At 42.7% G+C, this 23,888-nt stretch overlaps 2 protein-coding genes across 3 annotated transcripts in view; both read right to left on the bottom strand.

Annotated features, from left to right (window-relative positions):
- Window positions 1–870: 870 nt before the first annotated feature.
- ARL2BP (ADP ribosylation factor like GTPase 2 binding protein) lies at window positions 871–15,119 on the bottom strand. Of its 2 annotated transcripts, XM_034788377.1 has the most exons (8): window positions 14,985–15,072; window positions 13,634–13,838; window positions 13,003–13,054; window positions 10,494–10,555; window positions 8,798–8,904; window positions 6,772–6,857; window positions 5,391–5,487; window positions 871–4,566 (listed from the first exon to the last, which is right to left on the bottom strand). In XM_034788377.1, the coding sequence occupies exons 3-8, from the start codon at window positions 13,041–13,043 to the stop codon at window positions 4,468–4,470; spliced, it is 492 nt and encodes a 163-aa protein (XP_034644268.1). In that variant the 5' UTR covers window positions 13,044–13,054; window positions 13,634–13,838; window positions 14,985–15,072; the 3' UTR covers window positions 871–4,467. The 2 variants fall into 2 exon arrangements, with proteins under 2 accessions (XP_034644268.1, XP_034644267.1); XM_034788376.1 differs by lacking the exon at window positions 13,634–13,838 and having other exon boundaries at window positions 14,985–15,119.
- Window positions 15,120–21,543: 6,424 nt separating this feature from the next.
- Window positions 21,544–23,888, bottom strand: part of RSPRY1 (ring finger and SPRY domain containing 1) — a 44,001-nt gene continuing 41,656 nt past the window's right edge. Inside the window, exons 14-15 of the mRNA XM_034788805.1 lie at window positions 23,520–23,624; window positions 21,544–22,554 (exon numbers count right to left, since the gene is read on the bottom strand). Of these exons, the coding sequence (XP_034644696.1) occupies window positions 22,458–22,554; window positions 23,520–23,624 (202 nt within the window). The 3' untranslated portion in view covers window positions 21,544–22,457. The remainder of the gene's footprint in view (window positions 22,555–23,519; window positions 23,625–23,888) is intronic.

Here is a 23,888-nt window from a genome sequence, read left to right as displayed (position 1 = left end):
AGAGGGGCCCACTAGATCATCTTGTTGATCTCCTGTATATCGCAGGCCACCAAGACCACCCCACACCCGCAGAATCTGGTCCCAAGTGTATGCTATCACATCTATTGGGTTTGCCCAATGCTGCTTTAATATTTAAATTTAGAGTTAAGTCACAGGTTTGTCATGCTTTCTACCTTGGACAGAGAAGGTGAAATCCTGGCCCCATGGAAGTCAGTGGGAGTTTTGCCACTGACTTCAATATTTTGAGTGAAATCCTGGTCTCACGGAACTTGGGAGAAGAGTCAAATCATTAAGCCCCCACCCCCACCCCCCCCAAGCTGCAGGTGATCTCCAAAAAAGATAACATTGTGAGTGATCTGGCAATGAAGACATGAGACCAGAGCTCCAGTTGGGGAAACTGCAGTAGTTCCATTGACTTAAATGGAGCTATGCCAATTCACACCAGCAAGGGATGTGGCCAGTCAAGTCCAACTTATGAACTTTAAGGGATTTGTGGAAGTGGGAGAGAAGGAAATCCTGAAAATGGCATTGGTACCCAATCAGATACAGACATCATCCTGGCTTTCCTTTGATATACTTGCTTGCTCAGGGTTTTTTAAAAGCTTAAATATAGTTTGGGCAACTTTCTCACTTACAGGGAAAATAGCTAAACATTCTTTTCCTACCTGTTTAGACCAAGCTCTGTCATTCTTCTATATGCAGTTGACTCCAGCTCTAAACTGATTCCAAGTTTTAGGATAAAAATACCAAAAAAAAAACCCCTCAAAAAAAGTTAAGATAAAATTTCTTTGGAGACAAATAACACTACACATTTGTTTGAGGAAAGAAATACTAAACTCTGAAAAGTAAATCAGACTTACACAGAGATACTGCATTTGTATGTAGAAATTTAATTTAATTGTTTTTTAAAAAAAACTGCATGAGAGATAAAATCAGAGACTCTAGTTACATGAATGTTGTAGAGATGGACAATAATGAAGATACTAGAGTGTAGGAAATATGCAGGGCAGAAACGGGCAAACACACTGGGCAGAAATTGTACTCATGGCAATGGGGAGTAAAAATAAAAAATATTAGGTCCCAATGGTGCCCGCACTGAAGTCGGTGGGATTTTCCCATTGAAATACATGACAACAGGATTGGGAATTTAACAGCTGAACTATAAAAAAGTTTGGATCACAAACACGCTAAACTTTAACATAGGTTTAGCTCAGCATTTATATGTGACGAGTACCACGTGAAGACTATTTAAATCAACAGATGTATACCTTGCACACATGTAATATGTATAGACTAATCAGCTCTCCTAACTACAACCATAGTTCTCTGCATACAACCAAACCAGCAACCTGCAGTTATAAACACTAGTTAGTTTGCTATTGCCCTTTTACACAATACACTAATCACAAAGGCTAGCTGAAAAATGGATTGATGAGATTAGAGTGTAAAGTTCACAGTACAGATATACCAGAAAGGAGGAGGGAAAGTTGTGTTACAGACAGTGAATTTAGCTACTCTGGCATTCAGTGAACACTTTATAAAATTCCACATCCAGATAAGAACCACCCTAAGCTGTACCTTATAGGCTCTGACATTACAAGTTACCAAGCTATAAAAATCACTATATTTGGAAGAGAATTGTTTTGAGATGCTCATTTCCATCATTGCAAATGAGGAATAATCGGAGCAGTGGTAACAATAAAGGAATAAATACTTTTCCCCTCATCCCCAGTTCAACTACAAGAGCATTCACATTTGTAACTTTAATCAATTATTTCAATTCAACACTGAACAATGAATTGTTAAAAATGTTTCAGTAGGATTTTCTTTTAAAATCTGACTCTCTTCCCAGTACAAAAACAATTTAAATATAATACACGTGTAAAAAGAGGATACTGACAAAAGAATTCAGCCCATACATTGAAATGAAAAGAATCGCCCGATTCAAATCTTCTACAAGCACTGTCTTTAAACCATTAGTATTTTCTTAGAGACTGTACAAGCTTTCCCAGCAGTTCCTCCAATAGATTCTTAGAACAGCTGGAGGAACTGCATTCAGCCTGGACCAGACATTTAACCTAACAGAATCTCTCTCATCTCCTCGTCCCAAAGTACCTGTGTGGTCTTGAGCGGCGGATTACGTACCCCTGGGAAATACTGATCTTTATGGCAGAGATGGTAGGCAAAGCCTTGTAGCAAAATGGGAAACGCAGACATCTTCTGGGGGCAGAGCATAGACTGGTGTAAACTGTCATTTTTATCAATGGAGCTATGACATTTTACACCAGATGATGCTCTGCCCTCACATCTTTAGAGTCTGATCCTGCAATTGGATCTATGTGGGCAGACACCAAGCCTACACGCAGTCCCACTGACTTCATTATATTGAGCTTTACCACAGGGCTCTGTCTGCAGGATTAGGAATTTATCTTTCAAACTATTATACTGTAACTAATATCTTTAACAAATGTCCACATGTTACACTAGCACAGTATAAAAAAGTGATTCAGTTTAGCCTTTCATTGCAAAGAGAATTAAGTTTAGCTTGTTTGATGTTCAACAAAGTAGAAAGCCAAGCGAATTACTTTTAATCAAAAAGCATTCAAACAAAGCATTTGGGATAATGCAGTTCCTTCTCTACAGCACATTCATAGAGATTTCTAAGTAAAAACTACTGGCTTGTGAAAACAACAAAGGATTCCTCTTGTGATTTTAAGATTGCTTCAGGATGTGGATTTTCCAAATCAAATCTGAGATCAGTAAATAGTTTATTGGAAGAGTTACAAAACCCTGAAGGGGAAGGTTTTTAAAAAGTGAATGTGTGGGAGGCTTCTAACAGAAATACTAGGACACCACCAACAGCTGAACTGCAGAGTTATAACACTACACTGGAAATTTAAGCTCAATGAAGTTATTTGCTACTGTATTTTTAGGGATAGGACAGGCTAAGAAACTACAGTTGTTCCATAATACTGAAAGTCAGTGTCCACTCTACAAAAGTAGAGGAGTTTGAAAAGGTTTGTGGCCAGACCATATTATAATATAAACATGGTTTATGCTTGCCTGTGTGGATAGGAATTTTTTTGTAACCATGTTAGAAAACTGCATTTTAACTTCAGGGTGAAATCCCAGCCCTTTTGTAATTAACGGCAAAGCTCCCATTCACTTTAATACAGCCAGGATTTCACATGTAAACAGATGAACAAGTTTTCCATCTGCCCAGCCAAAACACTAGCACGTTATAACAACATTGATTTGCCGTGGCTTTGGTCTGTCTACACTAGGCTCTTGTTAGAAGTCTCCTAGTGGTTTGGCTGCACTGGTGCTAACAATGGGATTTTTCCTGCTGCTCACAGAAGATAGATGACATGGTGCTAAGAACACCAGGACCTCAGCTCTGTCTACATTAACACTCCCCTTGTCACTACTGGCTGGTGTAGCAGCACCCAGAGTGTTGCAGCAGTGGGAGGTTTCATAAAGAAGTCTATTGCAGACAGTTGTTGAGTATATCTCTACTAGCAAATTTCTAATGTGTTTTTCAGTATCAGCGCAGCTGCTAGCAATGGTAATAGCTCCAGTATACACTGGGCACAAGCACTTTAATCAGCATATCACCTAGGGAGTTAGATGATGTGGTGGTAAAAATGCCTGTGCTTGATCTACACAACACCTTCTACCCCAGTAGCACCCATGCTGCATCGCTGTGGAAAAACAAGGTAAGAAAGTTCCTAATGTAGGCAAAGCTTATGTTTTACAGACATATTTGACCTGGTTAGTTCTCTAGTTTAGTTGGCGCCTACATGCAAAGCTGAACATTAGAGCGCCGCAAGTTCATCAGAGTGAGACTGGGTATCTGCCCATTGGTGGATCCTCTCCTGTCCCCCCAACAATTACCACAGAACAGAGAGAAATTCTCAAGCTAAAATATGTGCAAAATATATTCTGCATGTGTCACAACATATTTGTCCCCATAGACGAGCTGCAGCACTTCCAATCATACTGAAAAGATAGTTTTCAAAAACTGAAAGGTATTATGAGCATGGGAAGTCAGAGGTGGTGGAGCTGTAACCATCCTACCCAGAAAAGGTTAAATGATCATCCATGTTATTACAGTCTTGTGGTTTTTTTTCTTTGAGTTTACATTTCTGGAGAGTGACATACCTGGGTTGTAATTTTAACCAATAGGAAACACATATACAGTCCCATTTAGTGAACTCCTTAATACAGAGTCCAAATTGGTTGGTGCGTATATCTTATCAGTGCATTGAAATCAGTTATTCTGGAAGGGCTGGAGTTATTTTCTTTTATGATCACTCAATGCGAACAGTAATTCACAAGAGCAGTTCAGAGGATCAGGCCTAGTGAGATGTAGTGAGGCAAGCAGCTTCCATTACCACTGAAACCCTCCACTGCCCATAGTGTTTGGAATGTCCAAATGAAGAAGCAGCACTCAGCAGCAGCTGTGAACTAGTGTCGTAAACTGTTCTGAGAAGAAGATATTGAGGACTTGCTTAAAGATGTTACCACTAACCCGCTGCTTAAATCCAGACCTCGACCTTCTTTTTCCTAAAAAAAGGGGCGGGGGGGAGAACAATACTCAGCTCAGTAAGGTTTCGGAACAAGCAGGTTTTCAATTTTAACAGCTTAAGTAGGCACATTATAATCGGTATTATTAGCATTCTGCTACTAAACCACATACAGTACCGCACCTTGCAGCATAACCCCACAAGTGCACAGAATTGGGGTCTGGGATGTGTAAAATCTACAGCTGAGTCTCCTCTTTCTCCCACTCTTATTTGTGGATGAATCCAGAAACTAACAAGGGAATGTGGGGGCTGCTGCTGTGTAAGTACCTTGGCTGATGTTTTCCCAGCTGTGGGTAGACTTAGGCACAGCTAAAAATCAGTGTACTCTCTGCTGGACTGGCCTAGGAAAGAAACCCAGTAAGGTTTCCTTCTCCCTCCTAGTTACCAGTTTGGGGATGGGAAGGTGGGTAGGAATGTAGAAAAGGGTAAGAAAACCCCCAGACCCAGCCAGCCCGGAGAGAAAGGGAAACTGCAGTACAACCACTGCAAGAAGCAATGGATGGGACTTTAAAAAACCTCAACCAATGAAAGGGTACTGGAAAGATTCTGGATTCAACGATGCAGAAATGTGCATCACTGAGGAATTTCACCAGGTAGTCGCTTCATGCAGGTTTTCTACAAGAGTTATCAGATCTGCTTTTCAAGCCTATTAAACAGCAACACCATGAAGGCTACTTGCCTTTTGATCCTATATCTCTTGAATGAATGCTGTCACCCAACACTGCCTTCAATGCTATAATGCAGGAGCCATACAAAAGCAGCTACCACTGTGCTAATTAAAACAGAACAACCCAAAATACTTACAGCTCTGTAATCCAAGAACATTTCTTTGAATGCCAGAAAATCAGTAAATGTGAGAAGCATGTCAAATATATCACCTGCCATCTCGTCTTTGTGCTGTCTGTAAAGTGGGAGATTTATAGGTTTAATATAATTGTAAGATATGACATCAGATTTTATAGGCACTCAGAGGTCAAATTTAGTACATAATTTAGGTTGTGCAAAAATCAAGATTTAAACAAGACCAATAGGAAGGTATTTAAAATTCTAACGTAAAACAGCTTTATTAAACAAATAAACAATCCCCTGTCGTGTCTCCAATCCAAACATCTGCAATCGCAACGTTCTATCTACCTAAGGTTTTTATATAGTTATGTCTATCCCCATGATACCTAAATCCAGAGATCTGAGTATTACACCAGTCGACAGAAAGCAGAAAGTGAAAGATAGGTAACTTAAGAGGAGTAAAACTTGGCTAGTCCACATTTTCATTGCCTGAAATAAGAGAAATGCTAAAAGAAAACCAAGTGAAAAATCTTAAAGAGTTTTAGTCCTTTTGCTTTTAATTATTTCAGACATCACTAGCAACAAAGGAGTTATTCACTTTAATTGAACTTTAAGTACATTGTTAGTACACATCCACTTTCACAGGACTTATTCTAAGCAATTCAGATTTTCCTAATATTATTGAAAAGCCCTGTACCTTACACTGATGGATAGTCTAACCATACTACTGTACTTTCATGCAAATTTCTTGACGCTTTATTCAAATATCTGAAGCAGTTTTATTCTTTTTTTAAGAGTCCATTTCCAATAGCATTGATTTTCTTATTCAGCAGAAGAAAATATGTTCCTTTAACAACTTCATTCTCCACATAATTAATTAAGCTAAATCTGAACAGCAAAAATTACTTTAAATTGAGAGTAACCCTCCAACAATGTCAAACAGAGACTTTTCACCCAAACTGAATTACTCTTTACATTATTTTATAAAATAGGGATTGGGGTAAAGCCATTTATTTAGGCGGTTTCTGAAAGCCTAAGTTCAGAAAACCTACTGGGCTTAATGCAAGTGGCCTTTTCACCCCAGGCTTCGAGTCCTGAATTGGGGAATAAGAGAAAGCAAGTTTAATGGTCTCATTCTGGTCTCCATTTCTGCCTACCACAAACCTTACATACATTTTGGCACAACATTTCAAGTCAAGAGGCCTAGAATAGCAGGGGATTGTGGACGTGAGGATGGAGGTGAACTACCAGAGTTGTACAGACAAACTCACATTTCCTTTTTTTAAACAAGAATCCCTTCCACAAAGGGAAAAAAATATCAAATCCTAGTTTGGTCCCAGGTACAAAATGGTTAATACAGAGAAAAGCACAAGAAAAATACCCCAAACCAAAGACTTACTGTAATGACACGGTGAAAGCAGCCATATTAAAACCAGGAATCCTGTCAAGTAGTTTTTCTTCTATGTATTTCTCTACTAAGCAGATCTAAAAGAGAGGACATAATCATAAATTCCACATACCGACTTTATAAAGGAGTGTGGTGTTCTCACATTCCTACATCTTATTCTCCATAGACTTGTCTTCATTAGGCAAAATGCATCACAAATCCCATTGGATGGAACTTTCTGCACTTTCAATGATAGGCCAATGCTTTGCAATACCACCAAAGAGCCATCCTTAAGCATGTTTGCAAACACAGGTTGTAGCAGTAAACACCCTCTACTTGAAACTAATTGTAATTAATTTTAAGGAACTGACAACTGAGCTCCTCCAAACAATTTTTGTGGTCTTACAATCACTTTTTCTGACCCTTTTATAGATGTTTACTTTTTCCTGTTTGTACAAAACCCATACAATGAGGAAACTAACTATACAGAGGAAATCGAGAAACTGATTTTACATTGTGCTATCAAATATATTAAGCAAACAGAAAAAAACCCCAGAAGCATTATTTTCCTTTAAGCTCAGTTATAGTAATCTTGTCTGTTATTTACAATAGTAGGTAAAAAAATTACAGACAGAAGTGTGATTTTCAACTTGATAGCATCCCTTTAATGATGATTGGTTCGGATTATACCATATAGTAGCAGAAAAAAATACTACACAAGTCTATTAATTTTGTATAGTGTTTTGTCCCACTTCCTTTACTGACCTCTATGCAATGGAACTTCTACCAATTCACTAGAGAAGAACACCGAACATATCAAATAATTTCCCCCTCAATTGCTAGTTAATGTATCAGCAGGGCTGTCCCTAAACGCTGTAGTGCCCTATGAACCCCCCCCGTGGGGGGGGGGGGGAAAGAGGGGCGGAGGCTGGCCCCAGGCCTCTGCGAGGGGAGGAAGAGGTCTGCACCCAAGGTCTGTGGGGGGCAGGAACAGGCTTGGGGGGCAGGGGGGAAACTGCCCCCAGGCACAAGCCAGCGGAGCAGAGCAGGTTGGGTCCGGGTCGCACCACTTCCTGCTGCCCGGTGATTGCAGGGCAGGCCCAACCCTGCACTCACAGGGCGGCGGGAAGTGGAGCAACCCGGCCCCAACCCGCTCCACTGCCATGGGACTTTGGGGGCAGGAGGGAACCACCCCCCAGCACTCACCGGCAGCGTGGCGGAGCGGGCTGGGGCCGGGTCGCTCCACTTCTCGCCGCCTGGTGAGTGCAGGGTGCGCCCGACTCCTGCTGCAGTCCCCCAGGATGTAGCTCAGGGGAAGGGGTGCAGTGGGGCTGGGGCGAAGCAGGGCCGTAAACTTTGGGGAAGAGGCGGGTAGGGGTGGTGCAGGGTCAGCTTTCCTGGCCTCAGCCGGCCGTGGGATTGGGCTGGCCGCTGGAGCAGCATGCAACTGCGTAGTTTGCTTATGGGTAAAGACGACCCTGTGTATCAGTCTAACTACAACCAGATCCTAATTGAGGGGGATAAAAAGTCTCATGCTTCAGAGTCACTATTAGAGATTAGGATGAGACCTTCATGGGGGACAGATATTCCCAAATCTGCTTACTGGTGGGCTTCTTGCACTTTCCTCTGAAGCATCTATAGCTGGGCACGGCCAGAGACACGAGACAAGCCTAGATGTTGAATCCAGTATGACAATTCCTATGGTCCTAGTGTACTAATCTAAATACAACTATACCCCACACAGTGGCTGCTAAACCAACCTTCCATTCAAAAGGCTTAAGCAGTTCTCAAAACACTTGTAGAAGATTCCTTGGCAAAACAGAAAAAAGTAATTTGGAACTCCAGAATATTTTTTGTTGCTTGCAGGCTACTGCTATACTTCAAGGACACCATAGCTAATAATTTAGATTTACTTGATTCTGATTGAACTTGTATTTTAAAAACAGAGGGGAAAAAAGAACCTAACAATGACTTTAAAAGACAAGTTAAATACTCTGAGAAAAAAACACCACCCCCAAAAAAAAAAAAAAAATCTTACATATTCATTAAAAATAGAAGTGTAGATGAGCTTGTTTTCTTCTGTATCTTCAAATTCCCGGTAGTGTTTATCCATAAAGCTTCTTTGTATTAACTGGAAATCGTCATCTGAGCCACAATAAGTAAATTGCATATAGTTACATTCAATTTATCCACACATTGCAAGACAGTAACCACATTCACTAATGTTCTGTTCTAATAGCTCCTACTGCTGTAGCATGGAACCCCGCACATATGCACTTAGTCACAATAACAGCACAGCTGTTGTTAGCTGGGCCAGCTTTAATTTCTGACCAATCTATGAGAATATATGGAGGCTGCTAGCAGAAGAGGTGTTGGTGCAGCAAAGAATGCTGCAGATTCAAATTCTGCTTCAGCCAAGTCAGCTGGGATGACCAGGATAGCAGCACGTTGATCTATGCTGCGAGTGTGGTACATTTAACGATGGGAAGAGACAGAATTTGCAAAAGGCAGCAAAATTGCTAGGGCACCTACTTGAACAATCCACTTTTCTAGTAAAGGTTTTCACATGTTCTCAATATTAAGGTAGTTCTTTAAAATTTACTTTTAATAAAGAGGCTGTTAGTTTTCAAATAATCAGGTTTTTTGTTCAGGTATGTGAGTTATTAGTGAACAAAAACTTTTTTTTTTTTTTTAAAGACAAAGTATATTTTTCTTCCCTCCATTAGTTTTAAAAAAAAGGCAATGGATTTTTCTTCAATTCAGGAAGAATATCGTCTCTGAAAATGAGTGCAGAAAGCTACACCCCTTAGAGGCCAATTTTTCAGTTATCAATGAGTGAAACTGGAGGAAGATAAAAGGGCAGGGAGTGGCACTTAATATATAAAATATATCATAATAGGTGCAAATATATATTACTCACTTACACATGGTGTTAAAATAAATCTGCACAAATCTCTAATCTCTTTTACAAATTAACCCACTCAAAACTGGTGAATTTGTTACCATTTCTCCAGATTCAGCTACACATATCACAAGGAGAGCAGCTGAGAGTGAAGAAAATACAAAACTTTATATGAATCCGAAGAAGTGGGCTGTAGTCCACGAAAGCTTATGCTCTAATAAATTCGTTAGTCTCTAAGGTGCCACAAGTACTCCTGTTCTTTTTGCGGATACAGACTAACACGGCTGCTACTCTGAAACGAAACTTTATGATTTCTTAGAAAGGTGTGTGAATAAGGAGGAAGATTTAACTTGAAGAGGTTGATGACTGGTTAACACAATGAGCTCTCTCTTTCTCTTGGCATCTTGTAAATCCTTCTTATTCAATCTTGACCTCTTACTTCAAATTTCTGATTTGAGGATCTGGAATCTTTTATACTCCCAAACCCACAGGGCAAAATGGCTGACTGCTCGTGGCATTCTTTGCACCAATAGATCCTAACACCTGAGGTTGTATGTGTGTAAGTTACTTACAACACAAAAAGCAAAATCAATTCATTTACCCAGAGGATAACTGGGATGTCATATGACACTGAGGGACAGACAGTAGAGAGGACGGAAAGCCTTGGTTTTCACGTGAGAATTTATCAGGATTTTTATTTACCACAACTTTATCAATGAAGAGAGGGTTTCTAGTCTCCTCCACACACCTCTGTCAGTGAAGTTCAATCCTTATTTTGCCTCTCAATATTGTTACTGCTCATTTTTAGGCATACCTAAATGCAGGAGCTTACCCATTATAATATCTTCTAAATACCCAACAACCGCATCAAATTCTGCATCTGAAGGAGAGGAGCTGAAAACAAAGAAAGGAAAGATTAATTTTTTAATGAACGCCTAAAGACAAATTAGCACAATAACCCAGCCTGCAGATCAGAGAAGGGAATTATCTCCCAACTTCACATTATAAGAAAGCTCATTGCACAGAAAACTTACTTAATAATAAAAAGTTTATTCCTGTAACAGGTAATCTTACTAGGTCTCCACTGTATACTAAAGGGGGTAGTTACTTATTGGAAAGAATTGTTTTACTGGGTATTTTTGTTAGTGTAATTAATCTCTTGGTGCAGAAGATATTTAAAAGTTTTGTTCAGAGCAATGGTTCTCCATCTTTTCCATACCGTGACCCTGTGTCACAACGAAGTTTCAGTACCCACCTCACAAAGGTGGTTGTAACTCTCCTGGAACTGTTCAAGACCCATCCGCAGAGGACCCTTTGGAGCACTCAGTCATATATTACCAGACTGAGTATATTTTTCATAGTGTAGCAAAGGTAAATGATGTAATTTATAGGAATTGTTAAATATTTCTCTCATGCAGTACACCACACTGGGGGTTTAGAATTAAATTTCGTAATCCCTTAATCTAAAAACATGGTGCTCTGTCATTCTATAACAATAACATATGCTCGCTTTCAAATGGACTCCTTTAAATGGAGAAGCACATTAGCAGCCCTTCAAAAGTCTGGGTCCCTCTGGCAATGTTATATTGTGCAATTTGTTCACAGATACCAAACTCTCCCTGACCATGGCATTTTAGGGATGAACTTTACTTAAATAAATTCTCTAATGTATTACGTGCACAACAGGTTTTTCTCCCATATTGGGAATGCAAGCCTTGTTGCACATTTTTCTTGAACATATTTATCTTCAGCCATTCAATGAAGGCCCCACATAATTAATATACAAATTCCTCTCTGTCTCTCTCATGGGATGAAGGATATTGCTTTAGACTGTCTATTTACAAAAAATCCTTTAAAATGCTATTGCTGTTATCACTATTAGACCATCCATTATGCCTTTGCAGCTCAGACAAAGATAACACAAATGAATGGCAGAGTACATGATACAACACCAGAGGGCAGAGTGCCACAACAAGAGTAGCTTATAAACACCGTAGCTAAAGCATTAGCATCACATTTATGGTTCAAGACAATGGGGTAATTGTTTCTCACTTATGCACAAAAGCAGGAGACATTCATACCTAACTACCAGTCTTTTCTTTAACAAGAGTGATCGGCTACACCGATGAAAGAAGAAATATCTCTGTCATTTTTGTATAGCTTGTTCTAACATAGTTTAAACATTAGTTTTAGATTTGGTGTGGCAGTGAGTAGGGGAATTCTAATATTTTGTCTAGAAAAAAAAATCTCTATTTTCTACTCATTCCAACCACAGCACTCATCAATTAATAATACCAGAGCCATAGTGCTGTGTAAGAATACATCTCTACATGCATCACACTCTGCAAGGAACACATTCAAATACAACTTCCAACAACTGTAAACAGGGTAATAGAGAAAGTGAGAAATTATTTGGTGGCAGGGGAGAGAAATTTTGAAGATACAGACATCCCTATAACTAAAGGGTCAGATCCTCAAAGTTATTAGGCTTCTAACTTCCACTGAAATCAATGGTGAGTTAGGTACCTAAATGCCTTTATGGATCTGGGCCACAATGCTTATTTTGGTCCTTCAGTGAGGGGAATGTCTGAGAGAACAGCATGATCAAGGAGGGGTTATCATCCTTCTGGATATCAAGGGAAGGTTCATGCAATTTTGAGTTCAATATTGCCTAAACTCTCACTTATTATTATTACCTCTCTGGTGCATCACATTGTTCTGAAGTTCTTATATGAGTCTCTGTCTTCTCATCTATATCATCTAACATCATTCTTGGTTTTTTCCCTTTTCTATTTTTATTTATTTATTTAGGAAGATTTTACAAGTTTACAAATCCTTACCATGTAAATATCAGAATCAAAACAATCATTACACAACAATTAGCTTTTGTTTAAAGAAAGATTCTACAGGAATTTAGTCACCAGATCTTTCTATTTAACAAGGTGGTACAAGATTACAAAGTGAGAATCCTTACAACCCCTCTGTCGTTTCTAGTGATTTTATTAAACTGAATGAAATCTTTATGTACACAAGTTTAGCTCACCAGGCTCGTCTATCACATTTTAATATTAAAAAAACTGAACAAGTATGCGGCTGGGTTTTTTTGCAGGTGAATACACTTTGAATTTTGAATAAAAGGTAACCAAATATATAAGTATTTGTCCTCTGTCTATTTTGCCAGGTATATAATTGGCGTGTTAATTTTTCCATAATCACAACCTCCCATGTTTTTTTGAACCATTCCTCTAAAGTTGGGCTGTTATTCTTTGTCCAAAAAGAGGCTACAGTGGAGCTATTTTTAACTAGTAAAAATGCTGATATGGAATCTGGCTTATACTTACATGGACACACCGAAGTTTTCTTCTTCTAAAGTCTCCATCATTTCTGCATCACCTGTTGCACCAAACAAATTTTTAGATAAGAATTAAAATGTTTTCTATATCAACAATGTGTTTATTTTTTAAACAACATATTACTTTTAGCACACATACAGCTTAAATCTTCAAAGTTATCGACGAACATTGACTAGTTAGCCATAAGATAATCATTAAATACAAGACCTGCATCTTGTAGGATTTTGTGATCTCAGTTAGGCATATTCTTCCATGACTACTAAGTTCTCTGCTTCTCCTCTAATACTCTGAATCCTTTAATTACCTTAACTGACTATAGGAGAATAGGCCTACAGAAATTTGCTTAAGCCACGAAAATGGTTTCAGTTGATACCTGGCACCAAAGCATATACCACTGGCCACTGTCAGAGCCAGGATATGGGAACTAGATGGATCTTCAGTATGATCCAGTCGGGAAATGTCAGTGTTCTCATGTATCATGTATTCTGTTCAATAAATCCAGTGCATTGAGGTCTGGGCAGACACTCCAGGCCTAGTGTATCCCAGCACACAGCGAGCCCTACCCTGGGCCATCACCTGGGTGCTGAATGGACGAGGTCTTTTCAAATCAATTACTGACCCTTGTGGGCATGGCAAGCAGAGGGGGACCCAGCCCTTCCAGGTTCGCTGTGCTGGGGGTCCTGGAGTTGTGCAGGGCAGGGGCCGAGCCTGGGCTCGCTGTGCTGGGGTCTCTCAGAGCTGTGCGGGCCGGGAGGATGATCCCAGGGACGCTGAGGGCTTGGCTCTGTGCACCCAGGACAGGCTGCAGCACAGTCTCCTCGGCGCTGCACGAACCAGACAGGCAAGGGAACGGGGAGCTCCTCCGGGGGCCAGGGGGGGCCCATGGTCCCTTCCCTCCCCTCCCCGTTAGAGACACTCCCACTGCTGTCAATCCGGGGGGAGGGGCAGGACCAGGCCCCATCCTGCTCTGCTTGTACTGTGCCCTGAGATCCCGCTGGCTCCCTCCCCACCGCCCACTACTTGCTCCTCTCGGCCTGCCCGCTGGTCGGCTGAGGGCTCCGCTCCACCTCCTGGCCTCACCCTCCACCTTCTCTCTTCCTCCTGGACGGACCCCAGTGCACCTCTGGCTCCGGGCAGTCTCTGCTTCCCACCACCTGTGGGGGCCTGTCTGTCTCCCTGGAGCTGAGCCACCTGGCACTGGGGCAGAAGCCTGGACAGTCTCAGTCAGTTTGGGGGAGACAATGTGGGGAGCTTGGCTGGGCCCCTCCAGGCAAGTGGGTTCTGAGGGAGCCTGGCTGGGGCAGGCGCTGGCCTGGCTGATCGCTCCACTCCTGAGGGGCCAGAGCGATTCCCGGCCCCCGGACCAGCCCTGGCGGCTCAGCTCAGCAGACACAGTCCCCTCCCAGCAGGGCTAGTGAGTGCGGCCGGGAGGCAGGGCGTGGGGAAGGGGGTCTCTGGGTGGGTGCTGGGCTGTGAGGGGGCGGGTAGGATCTGTGTGTGTTGGGGCACTAGGCAGTGGGGGTTCTGTGGGGGGGTGCTGGGCTGTGAGGGGGCAGGAAGAGCTGTGTGTTGGGGCACTAGGGGTGCTGGGCAGCGGGGGTGCTGGGCAGGGCGCTGTGCATTTGTGGGTGGCTGTGGGGGGCTCTGGCCATAGGGAGTCGGGGGGGGGGGCTGGGTGGCGCGACATGGGCCTGCGCCCAGGGGAAGGGACACGCTGGCAGCCCAGGGCCGGGCGGACCATTGTGCGTCTGGCACTGCGGGTGTGTAACTAGCGCCCTCGCGCTGGGCTGGGCAGAGCAGGCCGCCCCCGCCCCATTGCCCCCGGCCGCCCCCCGCTCTCGGGACCGACCCCCGCTCCATTGCTCTCCTGGGGGCCCACAAGAGGCTCATGCGGCCCTGGCCCGGGGTATCAGCCCCTCCCCCATGGGGCCCCGCCCCTCGGGACATGCGGGGCCCCCCCCCCCCCGTACCTGGCTGCCGGGGGCCGCTGCCGCGCTCGCTCGAGCTGGGGAGGCCTCCCCATAGAGTCCGTTAGCCACGCCCCGCCCTTCCGTCGCCTAGGCAACACTCCCTTCCGCCACGCGCCACCCCGCAGCCAATGCGGCAGCAGAGCCAATGAGAGCGCGAGGCTGGGGCTGCGCAGCGCGCGACGCCCGGCCCGGCCCGGCCGGGGAGGGGGCGCGCGCCCGTTCAGCGAGCGGAGCTGGGCGCGCTGCCGCTGCCGAGACGCCGCGGTGCAGGACCCCGCCGTGGAGCTGCAGCTACAGCAGCCGCCCAGCCCCAGCCCGCCCCGTTCGGCGCTGGGGCGCAGGGAGAACGAGCACGTGCGGGGCTGGGCTGGGCTCCCGGCGCCACCTCCTTTCCCTGCCGCCCGGTCCCACGCCGCACCCCGCGGCGCTGCACCAACAGCCGGGCCCCGGGCAAGAAAAGGGAGCGGAGGGGATAGCACCACGGAAGCAAAGGGGTCCAGCTGAGCTGGTGTTACTACCCCCCGCCTTTCAAAGTCCCCACTCAGCTCTTCCCAAAATCCGACAACGGGCACGTTTTAAAAGAATAAAGAAGATGCTGTTTATACTTTCCGGTGCCAGGAAGGGGACTACTAACTTAAATAAAACCCAGCTTCTCACCTAATCCCATTACACCAGGAGCTCAGGCTTTAAGGAACAACACACAAGACTCAGTAAAATCACACTTCTGCTAGCCCCCATAGCTACTTCCTCTCAGGCCTGGTCTGCACGAGGGGGGAATCGATTTAAGATATGCAACTTCAGCTACAAGAATAGCGTAGCTGAAGTCAATGTATCTTAGATCAACTTAGAATCACTTACTTCGCATCCTCACGGCACATGATCGACGGCCACGGCTCCCCCATCGACTTTGCTTCCACCTCTCCCCTCGCTGGAGTTCAGCAGTCGATAGGAGAGCGATCGATTTATCACATCTACACTACATGCACTAAATCGATCCCCAATAGATCAATCACGATCCAACGGGTAGTGTAGACATACCCTCAGGGAGTTGGATTTATTATGCTGCCAGGAGAGTTGTACCCATGTAACACTTCTCGTAGAGACTAGCCCTTAGCAACACTGGTGATGACAGGGACATATTGTTAGTAGGTTTTTTGCAAACCCAAGACAAGCAGTGTGCCATAGCAGGATACAAAGGAAAAATCAAAATAGATACTTTTAAAAATAATCTATTTGTTAAGCAGAAAAAGTATCCTGCTATTCACATGATTTAACATAAGATACAATTCTCAAGATGTCCCTTGTTCCTGGGAGCACAGTTTCAGCCATCATTAGGAAGTAATTTCAGTATCTTTACAGTGGTGAACCAGTACTAAATAAGTACATGTAAAAGGTAATTAAACAAGTTGAACAGATGAAATGTCTCACAGTTAGGTATAATCATTTTAGAATGAATCTTTCCTACTAGTTCTGCCAAGTGGGTCCCAGAATCCTAATCCGTATTTTAATTAGCAGATAATATCAATTGACACTTGAAATTCCTCTTGTACAGAGGAGATATGGGAGGGTTGGTTCCTGTTAAAAAATGGAATGCAGGCTAATTAGCACTCCCCAAAAGTTTTAATAACGCCAGGAGCTGCAATTCCATTAACATACTGCCAGGATGCTTTCAGGAGGGACTAGGCCAGGGCTGGCCAATCTGAGCCTGAGAAGGAGCCAGAATTTACTAATGTATATTGCTAAAGAGCCACAGTATAATGCAGCAGCCCCCCCCATCAGCTCCCCCACCCCGCTCCCAGCGCCTCCCGCCCACTGGCAGCCCCACCAATCAGTGCCTCCCCCTCCCTCCCCATCAGTTGTTTCAGGGTGGGCGGGGGGAAGAAAGAGGAGCAAGAGCCCTGCAGGCTCAGCTGAGGGTGTGGGAAGGGGTGGAGTGAGGGCAGGGCCTATGGCAGAGCCAGGGGTTGAGCAGTGAACCCCTCCTTCCCCGGCACATTGGAAAGTTACTCTGAAACATTGGAAAGTTGGCGCCTGTAGCTCCAGCCCCGAGTTGGTGCCTGTACAAGGAGCTGCAGGTGACTCCGGAGCCACAGGTTGGCCACCTCTGCACTAGGCAATAGAACTGGTGCATTGGACAACACTCCCACTCGCAACATCTCACATTCAAGGCTGTGAAACTTGTAGATAAATAGATAATGTTGCAGATGGTCAGCATTTAGTGGAATACATTATTCAACAATTTGAAAAAAAAAATCCATTTTCTGATAGAGAATCCTTTCAATACTATGTCCCAATTTTTAAAAAAAAAATACAAATTTTCTGTTCCCCTGTTAATGTTTATAAAGAAAAAGTAACCATGTGGGGAAGATAATAAAACTAACTGTACTAAGTGCTGTCAGATGCACAACATGAATGAGAAAAAAAAATCTAATTTCTTACTGCTACAGTGATCGTAGAAGGGTACCTAACTATGAAGTAACAATGTCAAATCTGATTTTCAGTAGATACGGTCTAATTAGCCAATTAAGATTAACCATGACTGCTGAATTTGCCTGTAGCTGTTTCACAGTATAAACTTGCTGGTTTGTAAAATTAAATCCCATTCCATTTATTTTGGCTATTGAACTCCAAGCCTGGCCACTGTTCCACACATTAGTGACCTCCGGCCTCACTTGCTGAGATTTACCTAGAAATGAACGAAAACACTAAAAGAAGCTTGAGATAGTGCAGAACATGGCAGCCTACCTGCTATATAACCAGTTGATGCAAATGCAGCATGCTGGTGCTGGACAAACTTCCCAGAGAATTCTGGATTGAATTCAAAATCTTGGTCCTGGTCTTCAAAGCCTTCTACAGACTGGGGCTAAGATCCCCTTGGAACTGCCTTTTCCTCATCCCTCCAGGTGAAAATCAGCAGGATTTTAGCCAAAAGCTGCTCCATGACAAGACAGGTTTTTACTTTGTATTCCACTTGGAAGACAAAACCAGAAATACACAAGATCAGCTGTTCAAAAACACTATTAACTGAACAGCCTTTGCTGCTGGATCAAATTTCATAGAAACCTTACAGCATTGTGCACACTTGAGTGAACAGGCCTGTAAACATCTTTTCATAATTGTTAAAATAAATAAATAAAAAAAGAATAGTACGTGCTAGATTATCCAAATAACTCAAAGGCCACTCTGTTTTTTGTACATTTAAAGCTTAACCACCTTCCCCGCCATGGAACTCCCATTCTACTTGATGCAACATGGCCCTATAGACCTATCCAGTAATTGGTTCTCTTCTCTCCACCCCCACCCTGTAAGAGAAAGATCCTTCACTCCAATCATCTCACTGCCTTAATACTCAAATATTTCATCTACAAACAAGAGAAAGGGCTCTGTCAATCACCGGAGACCCATGAATATCGTAATGATGTGCAGAAGATAGGTTAAGAACAACTGTCCAAGCCAGACTGGACCAGCTCTTTAGTGGGATAAGTCTGGTTAAGATGAGAAGGGAAATAATTAACTCTTAGCAAAAGGAAGTTATTTGGATTTAAAGAACCACTCATGGTAGATAACCTTTATGAGTGGGGAAAATGTTTTTGTCCTTCTTGCTTCTTTATAACGTGTACACAGGAATGAAAGCTTTTCTTTGGTTTTCTGCTTCTTTTTCACCTTAGAAATAATCACAGCTGCCAGGCTGACCTTCCCAATTGTGGCTAAAGGTTTCCTTGGAGGACTAGAGAAATGGGGGGGGGGGAAAGGTGGGGCTCTCAGCTCTTGGTTGTGGGGGTGGGCTATTAAATTTTTGAGCTCTTATCTCAGCTGTTTAACCCCTTAACAAACAAACAAACATCCAAAGCTTTGAAACAATTTCACTACAAACCGCTTTCCCCACAGGTTTCGCTTCCTTGGTACCTGTGAAGGACAAGCTAGGAAAGGTGGTGGCTTAAGGGTATGGCTACACTTCAAGGTAAGCCCAGGGTTAGTGGAGCTCAAGTCACCTAGCTGAACCATGTTCGGGAACCCTGGGCTTCGGCATCTACACTCTATTGTAATTCTAGGTTCAGAATTTTCTGACCCAGGCTCAAACCTAGGGCTCTGGTGTCCACACTATAGTGCACAGACCTGAGTCAAAGTAACCATATTCCACAGTCCCTAGCAGTGCCGCCCCCATCCCCCGAATATGGCTGCTCTAGCTTATGGTGCAGTGGGAAAACTTTACTGCCCACCCTGCAAATTACCAGGAAGCAGCTCACTTTGCAAAAGCCTTGATCGGTTTGCTCGTCCTTGCAAACCCAGGAGGCTCTGGGATAGCGTGCTTGAGATCAGTGATTGGACCAGAATAGATTAATGCTGACCTGAGCTGCTGCCGTTTGCCAAGTGTGGGGGCTTCCATTTTCAATAGAGTGGATTGCAGATTGCAAGGATATAGAGGACTAAGGAAGTTGTCCCATGGAATTGTGGAATACTTCCAGATGACTCCTGTAACCCGAGTCAAGCAGGGCTACAGCTACACTACAAAGCAATAGGGCTTGGACTCTGGGTCCTGGCTTGACTCTGGCTCGGACGCTCCAGAGTCCTGGGACCCTGGGTTTGAGCCCTGGGTTAGCGCAATTGCAGCGTAGATGCAAGGAGGGTTAGGCTCAAACATGGGCTTACATTGCAGTGTAGATACCCTACAGGTCTTCCAAGAACAAACAGTAGACAGAGCTGAATGTGCAGTGCAAGAGTCAAGCTGAACTGCGCCACCCAAAACTTAAAAAAAAAAAAAAAAATTATATATTCAGGCCTTCTTTACATACACATCATGACGTTTAATACGGAACAAACGGTTGTGCAGGCTACCTTAAGGTAACCAGTGGTTCCTACTCTTAAGCTCTTGTGTGCTGTACAGAAAGAGGAGGAAGCCAATAAAATACTGCTGGTAAGATATAAAGTGTCAAGGGTCAAAGTTTCCAAACCCATCTATTTTCAAAAGCAACTTAGGCACTTGGGGGCCCAAGTCTCCTTGAAAGTCAATGGGAGTTAGGAGCCTAAGTCACGTAGGTATTTTTTAAAATTCTACCCCAATCTACCCCGACCAGGGAAAAAACATGGAAACTATCAGCACCTTTCTATAAAGGCAGATGTATACGGTTCTGACTCACACATGTTCCTTGCAGCGTCGACAGTGCCTTGGAACTTATAGAACCTCTATTTTTGCAATTAGAAGCAATTAGAAACTTAATTTTGAAAAAAGCAACAGAGGGTCCTGTGGCACCTTTAAGACTAACAGAAGTATTGGGAGCATAAGCTTTCGTGGATCACTAACACGGCTACCCCTCTGATACTTAATTTTGAAACTAAGTCTTAAATTCTAGGCTTTTGGGGGGCAACGACTGAGTCTACTTCTGCGTTTGTAGAGCATTCCGCACAAGGAGGCTCAGCTCTGGCTGGGACCTCTCAGTACTATCATGAAAATACATTTTGGAAATTACAAGAAAATCCATGGGGAAGAATGTAAATCCTCAGAATACATGGATCTTCCATTGTGACTATTCCAACCAGGACACAGAGCTCTGAAGGAACTAGCTTTGAGGTGGAAGAGAAGTCACATCACTGTAACTTTAATAAGAAGACTAAGTTACGCTAGTCTATATCCAGTCTAGTAAGAAAGAACTATTTGGAAAATTCAGGAGGAAGAAGGGTTTATAACCGATTTCTTAATTTGTGCAAGTGATTGAGAGACTCGTTGAATATCTACATTTTGGGGGTGAAAGTCACCCTTGGGCAGAGGACCAGCACAAAGAGCTACACAGTACTGAAGTCCAAGCCCTCAAGTGGTGAACAGGCCATTTGCTGGCCATCTGCAGAGGGGTGACTTTCATCACCCTTTGAATTCTTGAAGGCATCAAGTGAAAGAATAACTTCAAGAGTCTGATTCTGTGAGGTGCTCAAGGCTCTCTGCTCTCATTGACAAACAGGAGTTTAAGATGCTCAGCCCATACAGACAGGCCCCAACTATACGTTGTATTAAATAGAATTTACTAGTACACTAAATTTATATATGTTTTTTATTTAAATAAAAAACATCTTGCAGCACAAGAGCTTACTGCAGCAATCTCCGCTATTAAATCTTTGCCAAGAAGTGGGGATTTTTTTGGTCTAAGTTATTGAGTGTGGGTTAGCAAGGCTATTGTATCTCCAAAGAAAAAAGTGTAAAAACTTGGGAGATTCTGGGTGAGGTTCTCAAACTGGCCCACGTTGGTAAAGTACCATTGACTTCCATGGTGTTACACCAATTTGCACCAGCTGAGGATCTTGCTCGGTTTTACTACATTTATACTTGGACATTGAAACAACCCATCTATCCACAGTTGCCTGCTGAAGTGAATCCTTATTAACTAAGTTTCACAAATTTATGATAACAGGGAGTAAAAAGGAATCGCCACTTGACAATGGCAACCAAAAAGAAAGTGTGACACAAAACCTATACCTGGTACAGGGGACCATGTGTGAGGTTCTTAGTGTAGGCAATGTGCATTTGTGGTTAAAGACACAGTTAAACAGAGCAGGACTGAATGTGCTATTCAAATAACATGTATTCGTTTAAAACAATATTAATACATTTGCTCAGAATTCTTTCCAGACCTTTTGAGAATATAGCTCAAGATTTTCAAAATGTACATAACTTTCAAAAAACAATACTGATTAAAAAAAGATGATTGATGGTACCTTAAAAATACCCAACATTTCAAACTGTCTCCCGTCCAGCATTACAATTAGTGAAAAGAATAATTTTCAGGAGGAATTCTTACACTAAACATGGGTACTGAAATTGAAGTAATTAGAAACACTATGAATGTGAAAATACCACCAATTTTCCGCAGTTTAAAAAAAGAAATCAGAACGTTCTTTGGAATCACTGAGTTATCAAAAATTTGGATTTTTCTACAGTCTCTGCACCTTCTTTTCAAACCAGTCTGTCTGTGTACAGATTTCAAGTCTTTGAGCAGTTTAATATCCATTGTCGGAAAACAGTCTCTGACCAGCAGGAGGCTACATTAAAGACATATTGGCTTACTTTATTCATGACTTCTGCCAAAAATAAGGACTTTAGAGCATGAGACAGAATGTCCCTGTTTTAGAAGATTTTATGTACTTTGTGTATATTTCCAGTGCAAATTCTTTTTCAGCACTTGTGATAGGTGAGAGAGAAAGAAAAAAAGAAAGAAAAAAGAAAGACACTCTCCTGTGGTCTTGCTTGGAGATAACCAACAGCCATAAAATGTTGAACTATTATCTATTGTTGAAGCCAGTTCCCCAGCACTGGCAAGTTGGGTTAGTTTATTAAAGATTTCATTTCTAAGATAAACTATGGCGTAGCATGAAATCTGGTCACGGCTATGGTTTTGATGTGCGTATAGATTGGTTAGAGATGCTTGTCCCTTGCAGCATTGGCCGGAATTGATTAGAAATAAGTCCATGATATTTCTCCACGTGTCATGAAATGTGAGAGATCTGTCTGACTCTAGTCTGTATTTCCTGTCGACACAATGGGCAGGTCTCCAGTTGCAAGGCACACTCCATGCACAGGTCACTAAAGAAGAGAAGATCAGTTACAAATTTGAATTTATGCTGATTTTTTTTAAAATAGGAGTAGAATCAACACCATCCAGATGCTAATAAATTCACTCAATACAAAAATTTCATTCAACCACTGTGGAAAAAAGGGTCAGCAAGATGGGATTTTCCTCAATGTGAAGGTTAGGTACTGTGTCCTCAGCTCCCACTAGAGTCAATGGAAGCCCATGAGTCTCAACCCCCTTCCTTGCAGGAGGCAATCAGGGATTTAGGTCCTTAATGCTGCTGAACAATTTTTAGTGCGGTCACCCTTTAATTAATCCACAGACCAGGTATGGTTTGGACAATGGCAGTGTCAATAACTAGAGGCGATAGGAAGGTATATTCTGCACACCCACTCAATCCTTTGTCTTTCTGCTAACTGCCAACAAGAATGACAATTCCAACAGTCGTATTATAGTGGTGCCCACAGGTCACTAAGAGCTGGACACTTAGCTGCAAACTCATTTCATACAGGCAATTAAAAAACCATCATGGCAATGACATTGTCAGTATTTAACTGTATTTGAACTGGGGACTTGGTAAAACGATCCAGATTGCATTAAAAATTCAGTCCCATTCTTGATTTTTCTCTAAACAAGATTGTATTTTATTTGGAGCTTTTATACTATATACTTATCTCAAGACACTTTCCAGACCAAGGAGTTAAATTTGGTAGTGCAGGAACTGTGAAGACACACAAAAGCAGGTCTATGCTTAGCAACAGCATACACACACCCCCTTGGATATTACATCTGTTTTGTTGAGGGAGATGTTGGTCAAATGACTAGTGTATTTATCCTGTACTCTTTTTCAAATCTTTAAAGGGACAGATCTTTTCGTGCAGGTTGGGTAGTCACCAGAGATGAGCAGAAATCGGACTTTGACTGCATTTTCACACAATGTGGTGCAAACGGACAAGATCTTTGTGTTTAAATTTACCTGTGTCCACACGGTCTGAGTTCTGTGTCTGCTACCTCATCACAGCACAGCGTGCAGCAGTTCTCTCGGATACTCACTTGCTTCAACAAAGCCAGACGTCTATGTCTGAAATAGATGTACAAGAAAAACATTTATCACTAAACTACACTCCTGAGTAATGGATCCAGGCCAATACCACATCTGCAGGTATTTTTCTCCTACACAAATTCTTTACTGTTGTTCTTAATTGACAATTAAAAACAAATCAGTAAAAACATTCCTAAACGAACGAAAAATTATTTGGGACAGTCTAACAACCCTATTCTGGCTACGCTGTGGGGAGGGTTGGAAGAGGTGGCTAGACTAGATGACTCAATACATCTTTTTTCC

Source organism: Trachemys scripta, chromosome 13, assembly GCF_013100865.1.
Source record: "Trachemys scripta elegans isolate TJP31775 chromosome 13, CAS_Tse_1.0, whole genome shotgun sequence".
NCBI classification, from domain to species: domain Eukaryota; kingdom Metazoa; phylum Chordata; order Testudines; family Emydidae; genus Trachemys; species Trachemys scripta.
Note: the sequence above shows the minus strand (reverse complement) of the source record. Positions and strands in the feature narration are given on the sequence as shown.